This window comes from Perognathus longimembris, chromosome 2 (genome assembly GCF_023159225.1).
Source record: "Perognathus longimembris pacificus isolate PPM17 chromosome 2, ASM2315922v1, whole genome shotgun sequence".
Lineage (NCBI taxonomy): Eukaryota > Metazoa > Chordata > Mammalia > Rodentia > Heteromyidae > Perognathus > Perognathus longimembris.
This window is the reverse complement of record NC_063162.1, coordinates 148,793,496-148,820,271: the sequence shown is the minus strand read 5'-3', so window position 1 is coordinate 148,820,271 and position 26,776 is coordinate 148,793,496. Positions and strand designations below refer to the sequence as shown.

Genomic DNA, 26,776 nt, shown 5'->3' with positions numbered 1-26,776 from the left:
GAAAACACTCCGTCACTGCGCATGATGTTTTCCGTGCACAGCAGCTGCCGTGTGATTCCTTTTCACTACCGGGATCTGAACTCAGGGCTTTGCATTTGCTAGCCTGGCACGATACCACCGAGCCATGCTTCTACGGCGCCCACCGCGGTGTGGGGAAGGGGTCTCTTGAGCCTTTCTGCCCATGCTGGCTTGGCACCCTGATTTCCCCCCTTCTCAGGCCCCTGCAGTAGCTGGGATTACAGGCGGCATCCGGCTGCTCCTTCCCTCCTGCCGTCCGCACCCCTCCCTCCCCCCCTCCCATTCCACAGAACGAGGCGAAGAGGGCGGCAAGCCGTGGGCTTGCAAGCGAATCCACGCGGTGGCAGACACCAGTGCACCGGCTCCCTGCACGGCTCTCGGTCTGGCTCCACAGAGCATGCGCCGTGACCCCGGCAGTTTTGCACGCATCTCTTGGCCTCGTTCGTCCAGGGGAATGTGGCCGCACAACCAGTGCCCGCCGCCCCGGAGGCTTCGAGGCCTCCTGGCCTCGGGCGCCCGCGCAGGCGCAGTCCGCAGCGCCCGCCCATGTCTACCTACCCGCGCAGGCGCAGTCCACACCGGCTGACAGGGTCTGCCCACCGCGCAGGCGCAGTCCACACCGGCTGACAGGGCCTGCCCACCTGCGCAGGCGCAGTCCGCAGCGTCCGCCAGTGTCTGCCCCACGTTGGGCCTGCGGCTTGCAGCGAGTGGTGGCAGCAACTTCTCCAGCCGGGCTTACAGAACCCGCCTCCCCCTCTCAACTGCCGCCTTTGGTTTTGGTTGTGCCCCGAAGTGTGTCTGACTCTCTGGTGCTATATTAAGACAAACCAGGTACACTCTGGCTCGGATGAAGTCACTTTTGTCCTAACTGATGGACCAAAATTAGCCTTGCTGGACCAGTGTTCCCTCACTGCTGAGGGCCAAGCTTCTGTCAGCAGTGTGGTTTAAACCGTGTGTGTGTGTGTGTGTGTGTGTGTGTGTGTGTGTGTGTGTGTGTGTGTGTGTCTCCATCCTGGGGGTGGAACTCAGGGCCCCGGTGCTATCCCTGAGTTTTCTTTTTTGCCCCAGGCTAATGCTTTATTACAGCTCCATTCCTGCTTTTGTTGGTGGGGGAGGGTGTTAAATCAGAGAGAAGAATCTCACACCCACTGGGTTGCCTGTAATCCCAGCTATGTGGGAGGCTGAGATCTGAGGATCATGGCTTGAAGCCAACCCCAGGCAGAAAAGTCACTGTGAGACTGATTTCCAATAAACTACCCCAAAAAAGCTGCAAGTGGTGCTGTGGCTCAAGTGGTAGAGAGCTAGCCTTGAGCAGAAAAACAACACATAGACACACACACACACACACACACACACACACACACACACACATTACACTCCTGTCTGTCTGGCTTCGAACCTCAGATCTCAGCCTTCTTCTTTTTTTTTTTTTTTTTTGGCCAGTCCTGGGCCTTGGACTCCGGGCCTTGAGCACTGTCCCTGGCTTCTTCCCGCTCAAGGCTAGCACTCCGCCACTTGAGCCACAGCGCCGCTTCTGGCCGTTTTCTGTATATGTGGTGCTGGGGAATCGAACCTAGGGCCTCGTGTATCCGAGGCAGGCACTCTTGCCACTAGGCTATATCCCCAGCCCTCAGCCTTCTGAATAGCTAGAATGACAGGTGACTCACCAGCACCCGGCTGTCTGCTTCTTTTCATCTCTCTCATGGCACCTTGGGTCTGGTTCTTCTACAATGGGGCTGTGTTGTTCCCCAGTGCATGTACTTCTATTTTCCATTTCCCTTCTACTTCCAATTGCCTTTGTATTGTCTTTCCTCCCAGGGAGGGCAGACGCCCACTGAAGGTAGAGACTGGCAGTCTTGGGTGCCATGGCTACCCTGTGATTCACACAACGCCTGGACCTGACACACAGTGAACATCTACTCATTCAGTTCCAAACGAGTACAAAGAACTGAGCTTTTTGTATATGTACCTTGCAACAGGTACTGTACTTCTCGCTAAACATGTATCGTCTTTGCAGGATCCTGTAAGTTGGGTTCATTACCACCTCTATTTTATGCATGAGGGAGCAGATACACCATGGGAGGACAGTTGTCAAGTTAAGACCAGAAATCCACGTGTAGGGTACCTGCCCCCCTCTGGGCTGTGAGCCTTGTGTATCAGCCCGTGCAGGCAGGGGGGTCACAAAGACTCCATTTAGGAAGCTCCTTAGTTCCTGAAGGCTGGATGGCTTATAAAAGGAAAAAAGGGGTATGTGTATGTGTGTGTGATGTGTTCGTGTGTAATGTGGACAGGGCCTTCTGTTCATTGTGCTCACAAGATCCTGTAGGAACTCCTTGTCTAGAAATACTCAGGGAGCAGTATGCTATCTATCACGATGTCCCATTTGTATCAATGAATGAAAAGCTAAACATGTCATTTTCCTGCTAGGCGAGGCTTTACCAACGTTCCAGCAAGGTTTGGAAAGCCCTAGAATAAGGATTTCTTACCAAGGCAAAGAAGCAGAGGATGTTAAGGTTCACGGTGGAAATCCCATAATGATGGCTAGTAGATCACTCATCCTAGTGGATGAGGTAGTTTCTCAGGTATCAGTATCTGGTATCAGGTATCAGTATGAATAGAAGCTTGCTTTAGTTTTACCCCCTCCCCGTCATCCTGTCCCCCCAAAAGCAGGGAGGCTCAATAAAGCAACAGTCTTCTGCATTCAGGTTCAAGTCCTTCCTGAGCAGGGCCTCTCAAATGCACACAGATCTATACTTCATTATGTTTTTATAGTACTGTGAAGCCCAACAATGGCCTGCATTGGAAAAGAAATTAATAAAGGAGAGCTCAATGATCACGTTCTCAAATGAAATTAAGTACTGACACTCGGGGCGCAGTGGTTGGCATGTAATAACCTAGAGTTTACAGTGATGTGATGAGCATTATGCATTCATACTCCTCTACATTCACATCTGTGGTACGTCCATGTAGTCTATGATGCCAAGGAACCTGGGGTATAATTATCCTTTCAGACCTCAGATGGAATAGGAGACATTTATCAGTTTTATTTTATTTATTTTTGTGCTGGTACAGGAGTATGAACTTAGACCCATGTGCTCTTGCTTGCTTCTGTGTTTGTATTTGGTCAAGGTTGGCACTTTACTACTTGAGCCACACACTTCCACTTCTGGCTTTTTTGCTGGTTAATTGGAGAGAAAAGTCTCTTGTCTGCTGGCCCTGGCTTTGAACTTCAATCCATAGATCTCAGCTTCCTGAGTAGCCAGGATTATATGCGTGAGCCACCAGTGCCTGGCTTTATTCAGGCCTTTTGAGTTTCCTTTTTTTTGAGCCCTATATCTTTTGGTCTTCTAGGTTTATTACTATCCTGGCTTAATGCGATTAATATGGCTCAGTATTCGATTCATTTAAGCATCAGTCACCAAAATTCACTGATTCATGTCAAACTGTCCCTCAAACCAACCCCCCGGGGGCTGCTCGTGGCCCTAGGAGTCTCCTGTTTCTCACTTAAGTGTTCGCTTTTCTTGTCTAGGTGAAAGAATTACGTTTATCTCTATTACATTTCATCTCATTATTTTCGGCCCATCTTTCCAGCCTGTCAAGATAATTTGAAGTGGTTTTTATCATCCAGCATATGAAGCCGTCCCTTTCAGCTGCATGTCATTTGGAAACTTACTAAACACGCTATTTGTGTCATTACTCAAAGCACTGACAGGCATATTGGAGAAGAAGAGTTAATGGGAGGCACCCCTCCCCTTGACAGGCTTCAAATTACATTTCTCTTAATTGATTTAAGATTTCTTGAGAGATTGTTGAATCTGACGCTGAACATCAGATGTCTGAGGTCTAGCATGTGACTCAGCGGGTAAACAAATGGACATAATTTGTGTTGATGATATTTCTGCTTTGTGAACCTTTGCTGATGTCTACTGATCCTGACTTCCTGCTAGAAGGACTTAGAGTTATATAAGAACCCATTCTACAATTTTGTTCCGGTCCTGGTACTTGAACTCAGGGTCTGGGTGCTGATCTCTTTTTCACTTGAGGCTAGCTCTACCACTTGAACCATCTCCCACTTCTATCTTTTTTGGTAGTTAGTTGGCAATAAGAGGCTCGTGGACTTTCCTACCTGGGTTGGCTTTGAACTGTGATCCTCAGATTTCAGCCTCCTTAGTAGCTAGGATGGCAAGTGTGAGCTACTGGTGCCTGGCTGTGGTCTCACTTTTTAGTTCTAAACTCTATTTCATTCACTTTATAAAGACCATACCTGTCTTAGATTGTGTACCCTTTCTTCAATCCTTTATATGAATCCTTTCCAAGTAATGCTCATCAAAGAGTTCACTGTGAAGTTCTGGTATTTATTTAGATCAATCTCTGTCTCCTTCTTCCATGGGATTAATTTCTGATAGGAGTTGACATAGCAAAGCAACAATGAGGGGAGGCAGTCTCAATCTCTAGGGGTGTTGACATCTTTTGGGAGTATTTTTGAGATATCTGTTGCAAGTTCAATTCATCTTTTAGATGAATATTTGCATAGTTGGGGAGTGCAAATGAGTTGTTTCTCCCCGAAGCTGTATGTCACTTTCAGAGAAATATTTTTTAAAAAATGTCCTTCCCTAGTTCTGCCTTTTCTAAATGATCAAATATTTATGGATTATTAACTTGAAGGGGTGATAAATAACTAGCCTCCCTAGCCACCTTCTTACCTCCTTCCTTCCCTCCCTCCCTCCCTCCCTCCCTTTCTCCCTCCCTCCCTCCCATCCTTTCTTCCTCCCTTTGATCCCTTTGATTACATTAACAACACTATACCTTGGAGAACTAACCATCCGTGCTTTATTATGGTTGTGAAAGCTGGAGTTGATCAGGAGCCAGAGCCTAGGGCATGGTGTCATGTGCTTACTAAACTCTAGCTTTGTTCACCTGGACTAGCTGGTTGACTTTAAGCCAGTGATTCTCAGATGGTGTGGCTTTATCCTCCAGAGAACACTTGACAATGTTTGGAGCCTTTGTTGGGTGTCACATCTGAGAATGCTGCTGGAATCTAGTGGGTATAGGCTGGGGATGCTGTCAGGTACAGAATCCACTGACCCAGATGTCAGCAGTGTTACCCTGCTGTTTGCTAACAAGACCAAGATCAACCCCACTCCCTCCCCCACAAAAACTCCTAACCAATCCAAGCCTTGGTTCCTTCTTTTATATAATGTAGGTAGTAGTGGTCCGGCCAGGATTGGAAGAGACAACAAACAGCAGATGGCAGAATGACAGTTACCTATTCAGCAATGGGAACTGTTTTCATGATTGGTGTATCAGGCTTTGTGTTGGGTAAACCCTAAGGTGTTATTAGCTTAATATTAAATGCATAGTTCATTTACTTCAAAATTTTTTGTTGTGCTAGGGATTAAACCCTGGGTTTTGTATATGCCTCTACCACTGAGCTACAGCCTACAAATATACTTTATGTACCACAAGCACTAACCTTGACGCTGAAAATAGATTAGTTAAAAAGAAGTTTATCATCTCTCCTCATGGAGATTCGCGTAGGGATTTGTGTTTTCCCTTCTGCACTTGAGGAAACCCAGCCCCTGAGAGGTTAAGATAACAAAGCACAAGGTACTTTCTGGTCCTGGTACCTTGTACCAGCAAGTCCAACCTGCTCCACCTGCTTCTTAAGCTAATACCATTTGTCCTTTGTTGTCACCAGGTTGACAAGTAAAAAGACAAAGAAATGAGGTTGCAAGATGGGAAGGATTGCAGACTCCGGCCTCTGTGCTAGTGTTATTTCTCTGCAGGACACATCTACATCGATACACTTTTTGATTATTTTTTCATTATTGATGATCAATCCGTGAAGTAGTTGCTGACTGCTTGCTCTGTGTTAGGATGGAGTAGAATGACAGGATACGCTTCCATCTAGGGGGAGCTTGCTGCTGTGGAAGTGAGAATTGATCCCTGCTGGGCCTGTGGCAGGAGCCCTAACTACTCTCATGTGAATGGCATCGTCTTTATTCCTGTGTGTGTGTGTGTGTGTGTGTGTGTGTGTGTGTGTGTGATTGCTACTTGCACAGTTGGTTTCTACACATGGAAACATCTTCTCCATCTCTAAAGTTTAAAATCCAGAAGGCACATTCTTTGTTTGGAGCCCCAGGAAAACCCTCTTTTGTCACCTGTGCTCAGTTGCCCTCTTTCCTCACCGCGTGAATAGTCACGTCACTGGAGAGTAAAGACCCCCGCCGGCTTTACCATAGGCAACATGACTGCGGGTGGCCTTTGCCTACTTCCAAACTGGTGGAAGCCACCGATTCTTTTGCATTTGGGCTGCACGAGCGACAGATGGCGATGGACGGCCCTCTGACCTCGGTGTGTCAAAGTCTCCGCCTGCAGAGAACTCTGACATTGCTACTTTCTGGACTCGTGTCCTGTGAGGAGCCACAAAGGCTGACTGATTACACACGTACAAAGCACATTTATATTGCCTTTCTTCACTCTACAGTGTTTGAATTGAGGACCTCATATTTGCTCGGCTGGAGCTCTACTACTTGAGCCAAGCCTCCAGAACAGTATTTTTTTTTTTGCTGGTTATCTTAAAAATGAAGTCTTGTGGACTTTTCTGTCGAGCCTGGCTTTGCACTGTGAGCCTCCAGATCCCAGCCTCCGGAACAGGTAGGATTACAGGTGTAATCGCCACCAGTACCCAGCCACCCTAGTTCTTTGTTCCTTAAATACCTCGAACTCCTATCCCACGGGTCTGGGGCTCCTCCCTCCTCACATTTGGCCACTTTGTGAATGAACTTTTGCCAAACCTGTTGCCCCTGGGATTGGCCAGGTGTGCAGGGGGCAGAGCAGCTCCCCTCCCCCACAGTGGACACACGCAGTATGTGTGATTGTCCTCTGACTGTCCATCTGATTCCCATTGGAGGAGCAATGCCAGGGGTTTCACACATTCGTAGCCTGTCACATCTGTATTCTCATCCAGACAGCATTAACCTCTTACAGGAAAGGACAGGCAAGGGTGAGGTCTACATTCGTTCACACACAGGAGAAAAGTCTTATCCTAATTCCTCTGGGCCTTTGTAATTTGCAAATAATATCAGGTACGTTCCTTGTGAGGGAGAGGAAAAGGGGAAATGGTGAAGAAAATGTTAAGTGTTTCTCACAAGGTCTTTAACAAACCAAAGAGCATGGAGCAGAGAGGTGTGTCCTGGATGAGGCCACCCCAGCAAGTGACCTTGGTCTCATTTCAGTCACAGACTTAGAAGCCCTCATTGCAATCACTGTGTGCTGTAAAGGCAAGTGGGTGGCTTAGCATCTATCAATGGGTCATGCACATTACCGAGTGAAAACACACATTTATACATAAAGAAGGCTCAAAGTCTTACCTATAACTTTTCCAAGGAAGAGCGACTTGGGAGAGTTGAAGAGAACGTCAGATGAGCTGGGCAGATGGTAGCTCTCAGAGGGGTAATGGTCGAGCTGCAGGGAGAAAACGAGAGATCGTCAGAGAAATGTCGTCACTCTCCTGCCCTGGAATTGGATCTTCCCAGTTTGCACGCTGCTTTTTCAGAAGTGTTACTTCATCAGAGCCGACTGGGGTCCAGCCTGAGGAAACCAAAGCCCACGTCTTGCTTTTCAGGGATTATATAAAACAATTTGAGTTTGATAAGGCAGGAGCCTTGGGGCTTCATCTCCAGGGGACACACATTTCCGATTTTAAGGTCTTTGTTCTTTTTTTTTTTTTTTGTCAGTTGTAGGGCTTGAACTTGGGGCCTGGACACTGTCACTGAGCCTCTTTGTGCTCAAGGCTAGCACTCTACTACTTAAGCCACAGCACCACTTCTTGTTTTGGGGTGGTTAATTGGAGCTAAGAGTCTCATGGGGACTTTACTGACTGGGCTGGCTTCAAACCGAGATCCTTAGATCTCAACCTCCTGAGTAGCTGGGATTATAGGTGTGAGCCACTGGTGCCCAGATCATTCTTGTTGTTGTTAGCAAGCATAAACAGTTTATTATGAACACTTCCATCTCTGTTTTCAGACATGCTGCTTTCAACATGCATGTTATTTTTATTAATGTACTAAATTAGTTGTACAAGGAAGGGTTTTGTTCTGTGATTGTGCACAATTGACCTCCTCTTTTCTATCATTCTTCCTTACCCCTCTCCCCCTTTGTGAAACAATGTTTAATGGATTTCCCTGCTCATTTTAATAGATTAACATCTACTTGCTCCATCTCTAGTGGTGGCCTCTGAGATAAACAACGCCTAGGGTCCTCTCACACTTGTGGCACATTACATGCCTTCAGATGTACACACACCAGGTCAAACACTGCTGTTCAACGTCTTTTCCTGCCTTCCTCAGTGACAGACATTTCTCCTTCCACAGGTGGGGGGAGCTGGAGTCTAGGGATGGGAGGGCAAGGACCCTGTTTTCTGGCACACTTCTTTGCCTTTTTTTTCCTTTTGGTAGAGTTGGCTGCAAATCCACAGACCTATGCCACCTAATCTTTGATAGGGGAGCCCCCCAAAAAATAGGATGGAAGAAAGACAGCTTCTTCAACAAATGGTGCTGGAATTGGTTAAACACGAGTAGAAAACTAAAGTTAGATCCTTATATATAAGTCACCCTGCACCAGAGTCACTTCCAAATGGATCAAAGACCTGGAGGTAAAACCAGATGCCCTGAAAACATTACAGGAAGCACCCTAGGGCTCTTTTGTATAGGTTGAAACTTTCATAAAAAGGCCCAGAAACACAACAAATCAAGGAAAGGTTGGGCAAATGGGATTGCATTAAACTGCAGAACTTCTGCATAGCAAAGGAGACAGCTTACAAGATAAATAGAAAGCCCTCATATTGGGAGAAGATCTTTACTAGCCAAGGGACTCATATCTAAAATATACTTAGAACTAAAAAAATTAAGTCCCCCTCCCAAACCCACCCTCAAAGAAACAACTTCCCCATTAATAAGTGGGCTAAAGACTTAAAGGGAGACTTCTCAGAAGAAGAAATAAAAATGACCAGTAGACACATGAAGAAATGCTCAACATCTCTGGCCATAAAAGAAATGCAAATCAAAACAACAATGAGATTCCACCTCACCCCTGCTAGAGTGGTCATCAAGAAAAGGGAACCCCTACTTCACTGTTGGTGGGAATGTAAACTTGTTCAACCACTCTGGAAAGCAGTATGGAGGTTCCTCAAAAGGCTAAACATAGAGCTCCCCTATGACCCAGCAGCCCCATTTCTGGGCATTTGCCAAAAGGATCACAAGGCCATACTAAAGCTACCAGCACAACCATGTTCATTGCAGTATTATTTATCATAGCTAAAATATGGAACCAACCCAAATGCCCCTGAGTAGATGAATGGATCAAGACAATGTAGTTTATATGTAGAATGGGATTCTATGCTTCCGTCAGAAAGAATGACATTGCCCCATTCTTAAGGAAATGGAAAGACTTGGAAAAAATAATATTAAGTGAAGTGAGCCAGACCCAAAGAAACATAGACTCCATGGTTTCCCTCATTGGTAATAATTAGCAAATGTCTAGGATAGTCTTAGCAGAAGATCACAACAGCTCAATAGCTATTTACATAAGAACACATAAGATGATGCTAAGTGAAATGAACTCCATGATATGGAAATGAGGTTTTAAAAATTGTTATTTTTAACGTACTATGTAAAATTTTTTTCTTTCCTGTGGTTTATCCTCTGTTGCTACTGTATTTGATTTCCATACCCTGGGTAAGTTGGAACAACTGTCACACTTCTGTTCATGTTTCCATGTACAATGTGCGGATAGACAAACCACAGCCCTGCAGGCCCCGACCTGCCCTGTGTCCCTGCATGGTATCTTCTCCTGAGCCATCTTTTACATACAGTCGAGTTGTGGCTTCTAATTGTGAGCACCTGGCACCTCCTGGGTTTCTCTGTGTCCACCTGTGAAAACCTCCTTTGGACCCATCCTCAGCAGCTCAGGCCAGTGAATGGGCAGGTGGGGGTCACAGGGCTCCCTTTCTTGCTTGTTCCAGCCCCCCCCCCCAAGCCACATGGACAGTGCAGAGGACAGAGTCCTTGCCACTAACGGAGTCTGAGGAGGTGACACCCCCCGCCCCCCATAGCACTGCAGGAAGCCAGCTGTGCTTTGGAGCTGTGCTTTGTGGAAGAAGGCGAGGGTGGTAGGAAGCAAGAGGGCAGGGTTTGTGCTACCTGCCCCCCAATAGTCCTTCGTTATCCACGGTAATCTAGAGCTGGGCTGTGAACCTGCTTGCTAGGAGTTGATCAGGTAAAGTGCCACAAAGTTCTTAGATCTCAGGAATTTTCCGAGTCTGACCTGCAGAACTGGTATTGTAAGTTTTTGTTCCTTGAAGAGTCCTGAGATAAGAGTAAAAAAGAAAAGCCAAACCAAACTAAAAAAAAAAAAAAAAACTTGGAAAAAATAACCCACTAAAGCAAACTTATGGTTACTTTGAAAAATATTCTTTAACAGCAAAATACATAATAATAATAATAATAATAATAATAATAATAATAAACAACACTTATCCTGGAAGTGGCATTGTGGCTCAGGGTGGTAGACTACAAGCAGAAAAGCCCTGGGACAGCAATAAGGTGACGAGTTCAAGCTCCATGAACAACAAAAGCAAAGCAAAACACTTATTCTAGGAAGAAATCCTGTCTTTTAAGTCTCATAAAATTTCTCTGGAGCAAAGGCTACTCCAATTCTGCTGCTAAATAGTCGTAGCTCACTTTGGCGCCATCTCCTGGCAGACTTGTGTCACTGCTTGCTGTTGTCCAAATAGCTGAATGCAAGATGCCATCCTTGGCCAGGTCCGCCCTTCCACCTCTCATTGTCCTGTCTCCCTGTTACACGTTGTTGTTGTTGTTGTTGTTGTTTTTGCCATTCTTAGGGCTTGAATTCTGGGCCTGGGCGCTGTCCCTGAGCTCCTTTTGCTCAAGGCTAGTGCTTTACCACTTGAACCACACTTCCGTTTTGTTTTCTGTGATTAATTGGAAATAAGAGTCTCATGGGCTTTCCTGCCCGGGCTGGCTTCGAACCATGATCCTCAGATCTCAGCCTCCTGAGTAGCTAGGATAACAGAGGTGAGCCACCAGCACCTGACAACACCTGTTATAATTTAATCTACCTTCTTAAAGAACTTAAAAATTGATACACATAATATAGACACTCATAGAAAACACTAACAGAGGTTTGTAGGAAAAATACCACACAGTGATATGGTAATTTCCTATGTATATGCTTTCACACACACATGCACACACATACACACGCATGTGCACACACAATGGATGGAATCCAACTAATACACTGCTTTATTTTAACTTAACAATGCATTATTAATTTTTTCTGTGTCAATAATTACACCATTTGTCTTGGATCATTTGTCTTGGTGACTAGTATTTCATTTTATGACACACATGTAGTAGATAATAAATATCTGCTTATAAAACAACCTTTAAAATATCTAATTTTATGTTTATACTTTCATAGTTTTGTGTCCTTGGGCTGAGTACCAAGCAATACTTCCCTCCTTCCTTCCCTTCCTCCTCCTCTCCCTTCCTTTTTCTCTTCCTCTGTCCCTTTTTCTGTCCTTCCCTTCTTCCTCTCTTTTTTCCTTCTCCTTCTCTCCTTCCCTCTCTCCTTCCTTCTTTCCTTTCTTCCTTATTTCTCACTTTGCTTTTTCTTTTTACTTCTTTTTTTTTTTTTTGGCCAGTCCTGGGCCTTGGACTCAGGGCCTGAGCACTGTCCCTGGCTTCTTCCCGCTCAAGGCTAGCACTCTGCCACTTGAGCCACAGCGCCGCTTCTGGCCGTTTTCTGCATATGTGGTGCTGGGGAATCGAACCTAGGGCCTCGTGTATCCGAGGCAGGCACTCTTGCCACTAGGCTATATCCCCAGCCCTTCTTTTTACTTCTTGATACTGGGATAGAACCCTGAGCAGTTGTTCTACTACCTAGCCACACACCAGCCCTGGCTAATGCTACTTTTAAGAAGTAAAGTAAGTCCTCAGATGTGTTTTACCACAGTACACACAGTACAATTCTCTTCCTTTTCTTCAACTATTTCTATGGCCTCACACCTGGATAAACTTGACTTTTTTTTAGGGGTGGGGGACTCATTTTGTGTTATTTGTTCTGATTTCACAGTAAAATAAAATCCCGACTTTACTCCACACATTTCTTCCTCAAATCCATGTAGTTGACGGCTTGGATAAAAATGGTCAAGTTTGCATTATTTGTAGGAATTTTCACACTATTTGGTTGCAAAATACAGTAATGGCCCACTCAAACATTTTAAAATCTTAATTCTACCATCTAGTATCTCAGCGATACTGGCATCTGACTTAAATCTAAAATATGAATTCACTAATAAAGCCATTAATAAGTAAGTATTGACTGGGAATCTAAGTGGACAAGGGTAAATCATTCTAACCGCAAGGACTAGATTGAGTGTTGGACGGTCGGCACACCTTGGGCAGTCCCAACAAGTGATCCACTGTGGTGCATGAGAGCCCTCCCCCGACACCTCATTGGCTGAGCTCCTGGGGTTTGCACTCTCTTCTGGCCTTGACTTCCTAGCGGGTGATTTGCATATGTGCCCTTCTTGGGCTGGGTGGCGTGGTAGAGGCTGCTTCTGGCTGCTTCCACTCTCCTTTGTTCTCCTGTGTTACGAAGGTCTGCTGCCGCACACACGGTTTCTACCCACTTCCTCAGTTTCTTGTCACTCATTCTTCCCCTTGCTAATGACACCCCCGTCTAATCAGTCCTGCGCATCCACAGCTTTCCCAACGTATGGCCTTTGGCCCGCTCAGGCTTGGCCGTCCTGTCTGGAGAATCGACCGCCGCTGCCTCGATTTCCCCCAGCTGGCTCTCCAGCGAGGTGGAGCTGTTCCTCTCCCTCCGCCCGCCCGTGGAGCACCACGCAGCTCATACCCCAGGGCCTACCCAGTTTCTAACGGACCCTGCGGGCTCTGTCTCCTGTAAGAAGCCCAGGTCACCAAGAGGGGCAAGCTTGTCATTCTTGGCCAGCCACATTTGACGGGAGGTGTGGAGAGGTCAGCGGAGGCCAGGGCCTCCAAGCTGACCCAGCGGGGACACGTCCATCAGGAAGAGGGGGGAGGCAAGTTAGCTGTCTACATTTGCATTCGCCAGAGAAAAATGTAGTCAATCAGGGAAGAAAAGCTGAACCTGAAATGTCCCCCCGCCCCCCAACATCATTCCATGCCAGCTGCCAGGCTCTGCCTCTACTCGCACGAACCCCAGTGCATTGGCCACAAAGAAGTGTTACAATTTCGAGGTAATTTCTTGGGGGTCCGCATGAGTGGTTTTGCCGCACGTCTGGCTGGTGGTAATGTCGCGGGCTGTTAAGGGGCGGTAAGAGGTTGTGTAATAGTGTCTCATTAAAATTAAAGACTGCGACACCATGAGCCCCAGGACAACCTTAAGGGGACGCTCATTTGTTCAACAGTGACCATTAAAGCCATTAAAAGCAGGCGGGGGCTGGCTGGGCCGCGCGTCGGGCATGCCGAGGTGACAGCTTTAATGTCCTTTCAGGTATTATTTTGCAATCTCAGGTCGTATCCACGTTGAAGCCAGCGTGTGCACTGGCAGCGTCGAAAGGGGATTCCGCCAGTGGGTTTGTGTTTTGAGGAGCAAGGGGGAAAGCTGGGGGGACAGCGAGGGGCAACACCTAGACAACGGGGATTCTTGTGAGACAGCAGGACGTGTTCCCACAGGGAGGCCCCCGTCTCTGCAGATGGGAGTCATTTCGGGGATCTAGGAAGGGCCGATGATCTCTTGCAGCCTTTCCTAACCCCAGTTTTGAGCAGTACTTGGAAGTAGCTCACGATACTGAATTTCACCCACAGTGTCTTGATGAGTATTTTTATTGTGTGTTGAACCCAAGGCCAGCAGAGGCCACGGCACAGAACTTGTTATTCGTTCAAGTCACCCTCACCCAATCCTCCCTGACCTTCCCCTGAAACCCCCAGAGACGGCACAGATCAGGGGTCCCTCCCTCCCTTCCCCATCTAAACTCGGTTCCACTCTCAGACAGCGCATGCGGGCACCTGCAGGCCGAGGGCCGTCCACAGTGCAAGAGAGGAAAGAAAGGGTCAAGGACGAAGTCACCTACACGCTCTCTGCCTCCCACCAGTGGTGGGGTTGCGTCCTTGCCCCTTGTGATTGTCAGTCTGTCAAAGCGGCGTGGCCCAGCTATCCAACACACACACACACACACACACACACACACACACACACACACACACGCGCGCGCTCAATGAGGGTCCCAGGCCGAGTAGAGAGGAGGGAGACCAAGATGGAGGAGCCCCAGGGCTAGTACAGGAAAGCTGACCTTCTGTCTGCAGGATTATGTGAATTTATGATCCAGGCGAGAGGGAGTGTACATGCTCTTCCGTGTGTGTACGTGCTCTTCCGTGCGTGTACGTGCTCTTCCGTGCGTGTACGTGCTCTTCCGTGTGTGTACGTGCTCTTCCGTGCGTGTACGTGCTCTTCCGTGCGTGTACGTGCTCTTCCGTGCGTGTACGTGCTCTTCCGTGCGTGTACGTGCTCTTCCGTGCGTGTACGTGCTCTTCCGTGCGTGTTCGTGCTCTTCCGTGCGTGTACATGGTCTTCCGTGCGTGTACGTGCTCTTCCGTGGTAGCCCCTGTTCTTGGAGGGAGGCCTCGGTGATGGAGCTGCTGGATGAGCTGCTGGTGGACTCCTTGGGCCCCTGGGTCTGGGTGAGTTAGCCTGATCCTACCTTGAGTCGCCTGGGGGGTGAAGCTGCCTTCAGAGCCTTGAGTTAAAACCCAACCCGCCCTGGGGGCCACACGGCGGAGAACCCCCAACTCATCACTGCAGCGCCGGCCTGCCAGCCTGAGCCACTCCGAGTCCAGCCCTGCGGCCAGAACCAGCAAGGACGCGACGCGCCCAGCTCTCCACTGGGGACTGGCCCTGTGAGAGCTCATAGTGCTTCCCACCTTCGACTTGGGCCTAAGCTATTCGTAAGTGATGCTGACTTCTAGACATACCGAAGGAGATGAAAAAGGCCAAGAACTACGCTGTCCTATAACAGAGCAAGTGAGGAGCGGCCAGGGCTCTGTGGATGCTGCATGCTGTGTACTGCGGCTCCTGGCTTTATGCATGGGGTTCTCATTGCATGAGGAATCTGGTGGCAGGTGGACAAGCCGATGAGCCTTGGGTCCTTTGAGAGATATTAAATGGCCCTGTGGTAGCAGACTGAGGGGGTCTGGGAGCACGGGGCTCCCTGTCCTCCCGGCCCCCTTCCGCTCTCCCTGCCTGGCCCTGCCCAGTGGCTCCCAGTCCTCTGAGAACACATTCTACACGCTGCTAATAGGACCAATCCAGCGGTGCTTATCCTGCAAATTATTATCTAAGACATTCAGTCTACTGCTAGCCCCAAGCTGGGCTCAACGTCATGGAAGATGTTAACTAACTAATTTTTTTTTTTTTTTTTTGCCAGTCCTGGGCCTTGGACTCAGGGCCTGAGCACTGTCCCTGGCTTCTTCCCGCTCAAGGCTAGCACTCTGCCACTTGAGCCACAGCGCCGCTTCTGGCCGTTTTCTGTATATGTGGTGCTGGGGAATCGAACCTAGGGCCTCGTGTATCCGAGGCAGGCACTCTTGCCACTAGGCTATATCCCCAGCCCCTTAACTAACGAATTTTAAGGGAGGTCCGGAGCCCTCTTTTGGGTCTACGTTTTGGCCTGTGGACTTCCCATCCACAGAGCAAGGAAAGAGGACTTTGCCTCCATAGCTAGCAAAGATTCCGTGGCATCTGCCTGAACCCTGATTTCTAGGGCGCTAAGTACCTTGTAAATGGGAGCTGGAGGTGCTTTTTAAGCCAGAGCCACCTGCTTGGGAGGACTGGTTTGGTCTCCATCCGCACTTTCCCTTCTTACTATTGTAGGATCCAGCGGGTTGACAGAATCTTACAGGTGTCTGCAATCAGATGTCTTCAAGCAGGGAAGCGCCTTACAGGAAACTAGTTGGCTCACTTTGCACATTCGTGAAAGGGGAGGAGGAGGCCCAGGGAGAATTTCGGGGTGCAGCAAGGTTCCCAGCATGGAAGGGTTAGCTCTTTACAAAGGCGCAAGACTCTGGAAATCATGGATTTAGGAGACACATCTTTCTTTGCTGTCCACGTGTGCGATTTCTCCTTCAGAGATGCCAGAAGGCTTGCACAAGGCCTGAGGAACAGTTTCTAACCATGTCATTAGGCCATCCTTGCTACATGAATGTAATCAGGACAGTATCTACCTGTTAAGATCGAGGGCCATTGAAATCTTGCCATACGGATGCAATTGAAATAATTAGTGAACCCACTAATGATTTATTTTTTTCATATCAAGAAATTTCTCAAAATAGTAGGAAAAAAATAGCCTTCACGCATTGCTCTATTTCTCTAGTCTGCCACGCCACCTGCTGGACAAACATGAGTACTGTCTAAAGCCCAAGTTTTTTTTTTTTTTCTTTTAAACTGTATCAGTAAATGTGTTTAATTTTAAATAAATATCAATAAATGACTGGAGAAATTCTCATTTTTAGTGGATACAGCATTTCCTTAATAGAATCAACTTCAAAAACATTTATAGCCTGAATGACTCCACATTATGTAATGGTTTCTAAGTAGTTAGAAAAAAAAAACACACAAATGAATACTTAAGTTCATGTCTTTTTTCGTGCAAGTGAAAATTCAGAGGCTACATAAAAATCGTTAAAAAGGGAATGTCAGAACCAGTATTTAGTCATTGCATTTCAGAGTTCCACTTTTAGAGATTTAGTATGAGGACAGTTCGTGGCTTCAATACGCATTCATAGCTAAAAGTCCCTCCAGAAGCCAGTGTAATCATCTCACGTGGCATTTTAGGTGGCCATTTACATAATAATTACCAATAAATTATTTTTATGGTATATTTTCCTTGGAGAGCTCCAGGCAAAAACAACATTTCGCTAAGTTGTAAAATGACTTTCTAGGGATAAAGGAAACACGTGTGTGGGAGGGGGAAGAAGAAAACGAAGGATAGAGGATGAAATTGGGAAGAGTTGCTTTTAAAGAGGGCAACTGGCGGGTATGCCTGGCTCCCCGCTGCCCGTGGACAGCTCCACCTGCTGTAAATTAGGTGGGAAGAGTCAGGATGGGGAGTACGAATGATGGGGAGGCGTGACGTGGAATCCATCAAGATGGTTGCTGTGGCTGATAGCACTTTGCTTTCGCGTGGAACGTGGCCCGGGCCCGCACGGGTGGCTGCTCTCGCTGCTGATCTCTTAACACGGGCTCCTGGCTGGGTCTGGTCTAGATACAAGGACTTGGGGGTGGCGGGAGATCCCCCGGGCACTGCTAAGGAGAGGAGGGATGGGTGGAGGGTCTGTTTGCCAGGATCCGGTGAAGAACAGACAGCCCTCGAGGTTGGCTGGCAGCCAGCGCGGGCGTCAATGGAAGGCATTGCGTCTCTGGACTTTGAAGAATCAGGGGACAGGACTGTAAGGCGGGGACAGGGGTCAGTGAGTGGGGTAGCACCTGTGAGCAGGGGACGGAGGTGAGGCTGTGCAGAGAGGACTCAGGGAGAGGAGGAGCCAGCAGAGCCGCTCATCTCTCTTGCCTCCCATTACCGTTTCCCTCCTGCAGCCTTCCTGGCTCCAGTTTGGAAATGATTTATGAATGAATCAAAAGGCAAATGAGCCCAGCACTGGTGGCTCATGCCTGTAATGCTGGCTCCTCAGGAGGCTGAGATCTGAGGATCTTGAGATTTGAAGCCAGCCAAGGCAGCAAAGTCTGAGACTCTTCTCTCCAATGAACCTTCAAAAAAGATGGAAGTAGAGCTGTGGCTCAAGTAGTGGGGTGCTAGCCTTGCGTAACAAAGCTTAGGAACAGCATCCAGGCTCTGAGTTCAAACCCCAGGATTGGCACACGTGCACGCAGACACACACACACACACGCACACACACACAACCAAAGAAAACATAGTTTACATTTGGACTGGTGTGAGTGCGCATGTCTGTGTATGCACTGGTCCTGGGGCTTGAACTCAGGGCCTGGGCGCTGTCCCAGTGCTTCTTTACTCAAGGCTAGTGCTCTACTCCTTGAACCACAGTTCCACTTCTGGCTTTTTGGTGGAGATGAGTCTTGTGGGCTTTCCTGCCTAATCTGGCTTTGAACTTTGATCCTCAGATCTCAGCCTCCTGAGTAGCTGGGATTACAGGTGTGCACCACCGGTGCTGGGCTGTGCTGTGCTTTTTAAAGGAGGAAGTTGGGGGAGTTGGGGACAGGCTTTGTGGCTCTCAGAAACAAGGAAGGAAGACAACAGGGATTTACTATGAGGAACTGGAGGCACTGAGACTTCTGAGACCTCCAAGACCCGAGTCATGACTTCAGTTTAACACACGTCGTTATACGTGAGATACCATGCTGACTGTGGTCAGAAAGGAAAACTCTAAATGTCTGATAGGCCAGCTTTCCCCTTCTCTGTGACTTTAACTTGTGTTTGTTAATTGGAGGGATGTGTGTGTGTGCGAGTGCGCGCGCGCGTGTGTATTTTCAAGTGATGACACAGATCAAGATGTATTGTACATATAAACTGCTTTGTTAAAAGGCAATACACACACACACACACACACACACGCACGCACATATTCCTAAATTGAAGGTAAGCAAGGGAAGGGGTGGGCTGGGAGGGTGTACGAGAATGTGGAAAGGGGCGGTGGCAGTGATCCAGATGCACTAGATTCATAAACTGCCAAAAAAAAAAAAAAGAAGTGAAAATACATCATTCTATTATTCTCCTCCTTCTTTTTTTTAGAAAGCCAGTTTATTTCTAGAGCTCTGTCCAGAGTTTCTAGCGGGTGTCTATGGTTACCTGCCACACCGGTACCAGGTTGTCAGTGTAGCCAGCAAACAGAGTCTGGCCATCAGCAGACCAGGCTAACGAGGTGCACTGGAGCGGCTCTGCCTTGCTGCTGGTGCTGATAACCTCTTGTTTGAGTTCATCTACAATGATCTTGCCTTCTAAGTCCCAGATCTTGATGCTGGGTCCTGTGGCAGTTCACAGCGAAGTTGGGGCTGAAGCACAGGGCGTTGATGATGTCCCCGCCGTCTAGTGTGTACAGGTGCTTGCCTTCATTGAGATCCCACAGCATGGCCTGGCCATCCTTGCCTCCTGAAGCACAGAGAGACCCATCTGGAGAGACGGTCACAGTGTTCAGGTAACCGGTGTGGTCAATGTGATTGGTGTTCAGCTTACAGTTAGCCAGATTCCATACCTTGACCAGCTTGTCCCAGCCACAGGAGACGATGATAGGGTTGCTGCTGTTAGGTGAGCACCGGACACAGGACACCCACTCAGAGTGGCTCTCATCCTGGACCGTGTATTTGCAGACACCCAGAGTATTCCACAACTTGATGGTTTTGTCTCGGGATCCAGAGACAATCTGCCGGTTGTCAGAGGAGAAGGCCACATTCAGCACGTCCTTGGGATGGCCTACAAATCGTCTTGTGGTGGTGCCCGTTGTGAGATCCCACAGGCGCAGGGTTCCAACCCGGGAGCCTGAGCGGGCAAACTGGCCATCCGAGGAGATGACCACATCGCTGACAAAGTGGGAGTGACCCCGCAGAGCACGCTGTGGGATGCCGTAGTTGGTCTCATCTCTGGTCAGCTTCCACATGATTATGGTCTTGTCTCGAGAGGCCGACAGGATCATGTCCGGGAACTGCGGGGTGGTGGCGATCTGCGTTACCCAGCCGTTGTGGCCTTTGAGGGTGCCACGGAGGGTCATCTGTTCAGTCATGACGGCGGCGGGTGCGGGGGTCGCCGCAGCGACAAGGATGGCAGCGGATGGTCGAGAGAGACCGAGAGCGCGGCCGCCTATTATTCTCCTTTTAACGGAGGGAGTGAAGGCTTTTCCTATGTGGATGGCAGTCTTTGATCAATGAATCTATGTGGATGGCAGTCTTTGATCAATGAATCTTTGCGGGATGATTTTTTTTTTTTCCCTTGCCAGTCCTGGGGCTTGGACTCAGGGCCTGAGCACTGTCCCTGGCTTCTTTTTGCTCAAGGCTAGCACTCTGCCACTTGAGCCACAACGCCACTTCTGGCTTTTTCTAAATATGCGGTGCTGAAGAATTGAACCCAGGGCTTCATGTATGTGAGGCAAGCACTTTACCACTAGGCCATATTCCCAGCCCCCTGGGATGATGTTTTCTAAATACTAAGAATACAGTATGTCTAATCAGGCTCTCTTGAAGGGCTAGAGAGTTGGAAAGCCATCTAATGAAATAGCATTTTCTTCTTTGCTGGTGGGCCTTGTGGGTTTATCGGTTTGCTCCAGTGGTGATGGTTGAGTGATTCTCTGGAGTCCGGCATTTGAGTACAACAACCACACATGTTGTTACTTTATTGATCTTTTTTTTTTTAATGCACTGGTTTCAGTATTTAAATGAGCACAAGTTTGTTTCCTTAGTGGTCCTTTAGCAAAGCTTAAGTGGATCGGATTTCTTTGCTCAATCACAGCATTGTGGTGGTGAAAAAAGACTCATAATAAAAAATGAACTCATTTCATGTGTCTGAAAAGGTTACATATCTATTGATTTTTTTAACTGTAACATAGTTAAAGTCCGTGATGTTAAAAAACAAAACAAAAACAAAAGCAACAGGCACAATCTTTTTAGGCTAATGGTTCCTCTGAGATTGCTTTGCCCTTAGATTTTCGGCATTAACGGTCAAATTCAGGATGGAGTCTCAATCAAAACCTGGCACTTGCAAAAGACAAACAACTACATCCTCTAATTCTGTTCTAGGTCAAAGGGCAGAAGGTGGGTCAGGCACGTGGCCCTCCAGGGGTAGCATTAGAGTCTGGGGTAAATGTCACAGTTGAAGCCCATCCCATGCGCCGTCTCTAGGAAGTTCCAGCCCTTGGAAATGTTAAAAGAGTTCTCGGCTGTGGCGTGGGGAGAAGGCCGGGAGCATTGGTGGAGAGGGAGGAGAGAAAGCCAGGAGAAGTGGTGGCAGGCGGCAGGCGGGACATTTGCTGTCTGCATGCGTGTCCTTGCATGTGCGCTCATCAAGTTCTAGCACAACGAACTGAAGATGAATTTGGAGCCTGGCAATGCCTTAGACTTGGCTGTGAGGACTCAATCCCATGGTCAGAAAAAGGTGCGGAGAAGAAGCGCAGAACCCCACGGTGACTCCGGTTCTCTTTTGCATCGTACTCACAACCCAGCTTGTCTCCTATCAACCAGAGATTGCCGGCAGTAAGAAGCTGCAGGCACCGCTGACGATGTCAATGCCCCCCTCAGAGTGCATGTGCGGGGTGCAGAGACACCGGCAGAACCCCAGAGTCGAGAACCCCACATTTAATGAAGGCCGCCTCCCTCGGGGCAAGGCATCTGTCCTCTCAGTGTAATTTCTGCTGCGGGCCCCAGGTGACAGGAACTGGAGGAAGGCCTGAAGGAAGTGGTGGCTCTTTACTCCTATCCCCTAGACTTGCTCTTCATTGAATTCCGTGTGGATTTTCTTCCTTCCGCTGCCTCTTCTACCCATTGTGGCCTTTGGAAACTTACACTCCTTCCAAAATGTGTATCCTATTTCCTCATCTTAATGTTAGAGAAGGGGCAATTCTCTGGTCTGTTCTGGGAAGATGGAGGGATTCAAGACACCTCAAAAGCAGAAAGGGCTGTGCCCACGGATGGGCCAAGTGTGCACAGAAGCCATTATTTAGGAATCAGCTCCAGCAGGTACATTCAGAGGCTCCTCTGTGTGCCCCAGGGCTCAGAGACAGAATAGGGTAAAAACAAAAAATCCCTTGCACATGGTACATGTACGCAGTGGAATTCTACACTGCCATCAGAAAGAATACTATGATGTCATTTGCAGGGAAATGGATGGACCTGGAACAAATCATGTTAAGTGAAGGAAGCCAAGCTCAGAGAGACACACAGCCCATGTTTCTCTCCTACGCAGAAGCCAGATCTAAATTACAGAGGCACACGATACATTATACAGGACTCTGGGCCTTCACACACCAAGGGACCAGAGGAGGATACTTTCTTAGGAGAAGAACACAAAGGTGTTCCTCTGTGTGTCTTTGATCACATAAAATAATATTGACTGAAATGAATTCCAGGAAATGGAAACAGGAGGTTTCTTTTCTGTTCTTATTATCTTGTTTGTTTGTCTGTGTTTGGGAGGGCAAGGGAGGTGCAGAAATGGAGGGACAGAGGATGAACAAATACTCCAGTGGTACTCACTAGACACGATGTGGCCAATGAACTCTACATCCTGTGGGCAGAGATGGGAGGGGAAAAAACGGAGGGAAGAGGTGATATTGTCCGGAAGGAAATGTATTCATTTCCTGACTGATGAGACAGTAACCCCTCTGTACATCACCTTCATGATAACAATAAAAAAGAAAAGTATTCCCTTGGAATAGACAACTGTGAGCTTCCATGTCAAGAAACCATCTTAGAAGCCATCCAGCATTGAACACCTGGTGCAAGAACCCAGATTCGGGAGGGATGAGCTCCAGGGGTAAACCAGACGCAGCTGGTTTTCACAAAGCCGGTGGTTCCTCTCCGCATGGACTATGGCGAATGACCACTAGAGGGCATTTGAGCTCTAGCTCAGAAGCCGCTCCAGGCTCCAGGCTCCAGGCTCCAGCCCATCACAACCCTGACAGGCAACACGGCAGAGCTGATTGCTCCCTCCCCAGGGTGGAGGGGCTGCCTGCAACCCTCCAGAACTTCAGGCCGCATGTTGAGATACATTCACTTTTCAGAGAGAAGATAAATTTATATGAGATAGGAATCTGCTTTCAGTTACCTGTGCATAAAAAAACAACCTGCTCTGACTATTGTACTTACAGGGGGAAAAAATAGCTTGGAGAATTACAATCTTCAAGAGTGCCTCGATGGCAATCTAGATGGACAGAATGATATCACGCCTCACAGATTGGACTTTGGTTTTCCTCCTGGACAAAATAGAAATCCAAGAAGCTTATCTTCTTTCTTGGAGGATGATTCATGTACTTCCTGTGCTCGTGTGTGTGTGTGTGGGGGGGGGGGGGTTGTGAAGTGGGGATGGGGAATTGAACCCCCCAACCTTGGAATCGTAAGATTTGGTTGTGTTCTGGAGAAAGAAAGAGAACTGATTTCTCAGACCAGAAACTGGATCAGAAATTGCATTAGGTCTGCCTTCCCACGGAGCAGTAAGAAATGTGAAGTGAAGGAAAAACATTTTTCTGGAGTGGAGGAACGGAGGCCTTGTTTAGCCCGGTAGTGCATAATTCATTTGCAGACAAAATTGCTTTAGAAAAGAAATGAAAAACTTGGAGGACGTGTTGACATATTCATTATGGGCCTTTTTCTGTTTCAGATCAGATGGGTGAGGTGGGTTAGAACTTATTTTTTCCTTATGTTCTTTGGCATAATTTTTGTGAATTATGGAAGAGCACATATTGAATTTCAGCCATGGACAATCAGAATAATCAGATGGCTTCCTAGGCCCCCAACAGAAAGCCTTTCATTGTCTGGTGGTGCAGAGTCTTGAACTCAGAGCCTTGTGCTGGCTAGGCAGATGCTCTTTATTGACCCATAGCTCCGTTCCCTCCTTGCTGAGGTTATTTTTAAGATGAGGTCTTGCTATTTTGCCCAGGTTCGCTCTGGACTGTGATCCTTCTAGCTGCTTGCTGTGTGCTTGGGATGACAGGTGCACACTGCTGCACGTAGGGTTTTTTTTTTTTGTTGTTGTTGTTGAGATGGCATCTTGTAAGCGTTGTGCCTGGGCTGGTCTCTCGTCATTCTCCCCACTCTCTCTACCTCAGCCTCCGGAGAAGCTGGGGTTACAGGTGTGAGCCATGTTGTTGCCAGGTTTCCCAGGGACAGCATTGGATGAATTTTACTTATGGCTTATAACAACTGCCAGAATCTACAGTCACCACACACGTGGGGGAAGGGCAGGGAACTGTACCTTTGGTCATTCTCCAAGGGGAATTCTTGCTTTAGAGGCGAACAGCTCAAATCGTTAATATTTTCTGCTGAGTAACCTTCCTGTTATTCACAGAACACAAGGAAATAAGGAGGTGGCAGGGCCTTTGGGAGGAGAATTGGGTGAAACAAACCTCCACGGGAGGAAGAAGCGCATTATTGAGTGTGCTGCCTTTCTTTCCCCCTTTCCCAGAATAGGAAATTCTCTTGGGTAGAAGACATGAATGGGCAACCCAGCTCTGTCTGAGTTACTGCCCTGCCTGACTTCTTTCCTATAGTAGCTTCCCAGCTCATATTTGCTCTCCAACTTGATTCAAGTTGAATTCATTTGAACGGTAGTTCACATGGGCAGAGAGCCTGGGTGAATGGTACAGAAGATGACCGCATGCTTGCTTTCTTTCTTTCTTTTTTTTTTGTGTGTGTTTTTTTTTGTTTGTTTGTTTGTTTTTTTTTTTTTTTTTTTTTTTTTTGGCCAGTCCTGGGCCTTGGACTCAGGGCCTGAGCACTGTCCCTGGCTTCCTTTTTGCTCAAGGCTAGCACTCTGCCACTTGAGCCACAGCGCCACTTCTGGCCGTTTTCTGTATATGTGGTGCTGGGGAATCGAACCCAGGGCCTCATGTATACGAGGCAAGCTCTCTCGCCACTAGGCCATATCCCCGCTTTCTTTCTTTTTTAAATCAAGTCAAGCTTAAATAAAAAGGTTGCTGTTTGGGACTTGGACCAAAATGTAGTATGGCTTAGTGGCAGATGGACAGATGGTTCTGTGTTCTCCTCTTTAATTCTCAGTGATTCTGGCTTGTTTTTCTCCCCACCTTTGGGTGCTGGGGATCGAACCTGGGACCCTGCACATGCTAGGTAAATGCTCTACCACCGAGCTACATCCCCAGTGCTATGTGGTTAAAACAAGAGGAAAAGTTCTATCCAAAAAACCACAAACAAAATCACAGTAAAGCCACCAGCACAACAATGTTCATTGCAGCGCAATTTGTCATAGCAAGAATCTGGAACCAACCCAGATGCCCCTCCGTAGACAAATGGATCAGAAAAATGTGGTACATATACACAATGGAATTTTATGCCTCTATCAGAAAGAATGACATTGCCCCATTTGTAAGGAAATGGAAGGACTTGGAAAAAATTATACTAAGTGAAGTGAGCCAGAGCCAAAGAAACATGGACTCTATGGTCTCCCTTATTGGGAATAATTAGCACAGGTTTAGGCAAGTCACAGCAGAAGATCACAAGAGCCCAATAGCTATACCCTTATGATCACATAAGATGATGCTAAGTGAAATGAACTCCATTTTATGGAAATGATTGTTATATCACAGTTGTAACTACTTTCAACGTCCCATGTGTATCTGTAGCTTCTACTATTGATGATGTTCTTGTATCACCTTCTTGTGATTGTATCTACACTATCTCTCTAATCTTATCTGAGTATATTGGAAACCGTGTATACTGGTATTAGAACTAGGAAATTGAAAGGGAATACCAAAATTGAGAAACACAGGGTAAAAAAAAGAGAAACAACTACAAAAGCAATACTTGCAAAACTGTTTGGTGTAAGTGAACTGAACACCTCAGGGGGGAAGGGTAAAGGGGAGGGAGGAGGGGGGTATGAGGGACAAGGTAACAAACAGTACAAGAAATGTATCCAATGCCAACGTATGAAACTGTAACCTATCTGTACATCAGTTTTATAATAAAAACTGAAAAAAAAACAAGAGGAAAAGTATATTGTTAATGGATTAGAATTGAACAGAGGTGGAACCCTTTCTCTTCAGCATCAGGCTTTTCATCAGACCCCTCCCCAGCTCCCCAGGAGCCCGCCCTGAGGGTGAGCCATGCATACTTCTAAGTAAAAAGATAGTGTGAGGTTGAGGCTACAACCTGTCCAGAGCTGGGGCTGACAGCTGTAATCCCAGCTACTAAGGAGGCTGAAGCCAACCCCAGCAGGAAAGTCATGAGATTCTCCAATTAACCACCAAAAAGCCAGAAGTAAAGCTGTGATTCAAATGATAGCATGCCAGTGTCAAGCTAAAAAGCCCAAGGACCGCATCCAGGCCCTGAGTTCAAGCTCCAGTATGTGCGTGTGCGCGACACACACACACACACACACACACACACACGCTACAAGCTGATTTGAAGGTGCTGGCACAAAGAGGCTTTAAAAGTTGGGTATGTTGTTTCCCCTTTTAGGAGATGCTTCAGCAAATATTCTTACTTTCTTCTTGAATCAAATAAGGGCAACTTGCTAAAGCACCTTCCAAGGACCCAGAGCCCAACCTAACATTACAGGAGACATGACAAAAGCTAACGAGAGCCTGGCTCCAATGGCTCACGCCTGGAACCCTAGCTACTCAGGAGGCTGAGATCTGAGGATTGCAGTTTGAAGCCAGCCAAGGCAGGAAAGTCTGTGAGACTCTTATCTCCAATGAACCACCAGAAAACCAGAAAAGTAGAGCTGTGGCTCAAGTAGTAGAGCACTGGCCTTGAGCAAAAGAGCTCAGGGACAGCACCTAGGCCCTGAGTTCAAGTCCTAGCACTGACACACACACACACACACACACACACACACAGTAATGAGGTTTTCCATGTGTCTCAGTTATGAACAGGCTTCTCTGCATACATAAAAATGTGGAAGGAAAAATGAATGTGGGCATATCAACAGACTAAATTAGTGCTTGTGTTTCTAATACAGGCACTCTTCTCTTGTCTTCCCAGGTATCTTCTCTGAAATCAAATC

The 26,776-nt window shown here is 47.4% G+C and overlaps 2 protein-coding genes across 2 annotated transcripts in view; both read right to left on the bottom strand.

Moving 5' to 3' along the window:
* Nucleotides 1–26,776, bottom strand: part of Cntnap2 (contactin associated protein 2) — a 1,597,185-nt gene that overhangs the window by 73,466 nt on the left and 1,496,943 nt on the right. Inside the window, exon 21 of the mRNA XM_048340407.1 lies at nucleotides 7,392–7,485. Coding sequence (XP_048196364.1) covers nucleotides 7,392–7,485 — 94 coding nt within the window. The remainder of the gene's footprint in view (nucleotides 1–7,391; nucleotides 7,486–26,776) is intronic.
* On the bottom strand, nucleotides 18,841–19,906 carry LOC125347272 (receptor of activated protein C kinase 1-like). Its single transcript, XM_048340408.1, is given in 2 exon segments — nucleotides 18,841–19,103; nucleotides 19,105–19,906. Coding segments are annotated over 2 exon segments (948 nt in total). The 5' UTR covers nucleotides 19,836–19,906; the 3' UTR covers nucleotides 18,841–18,886.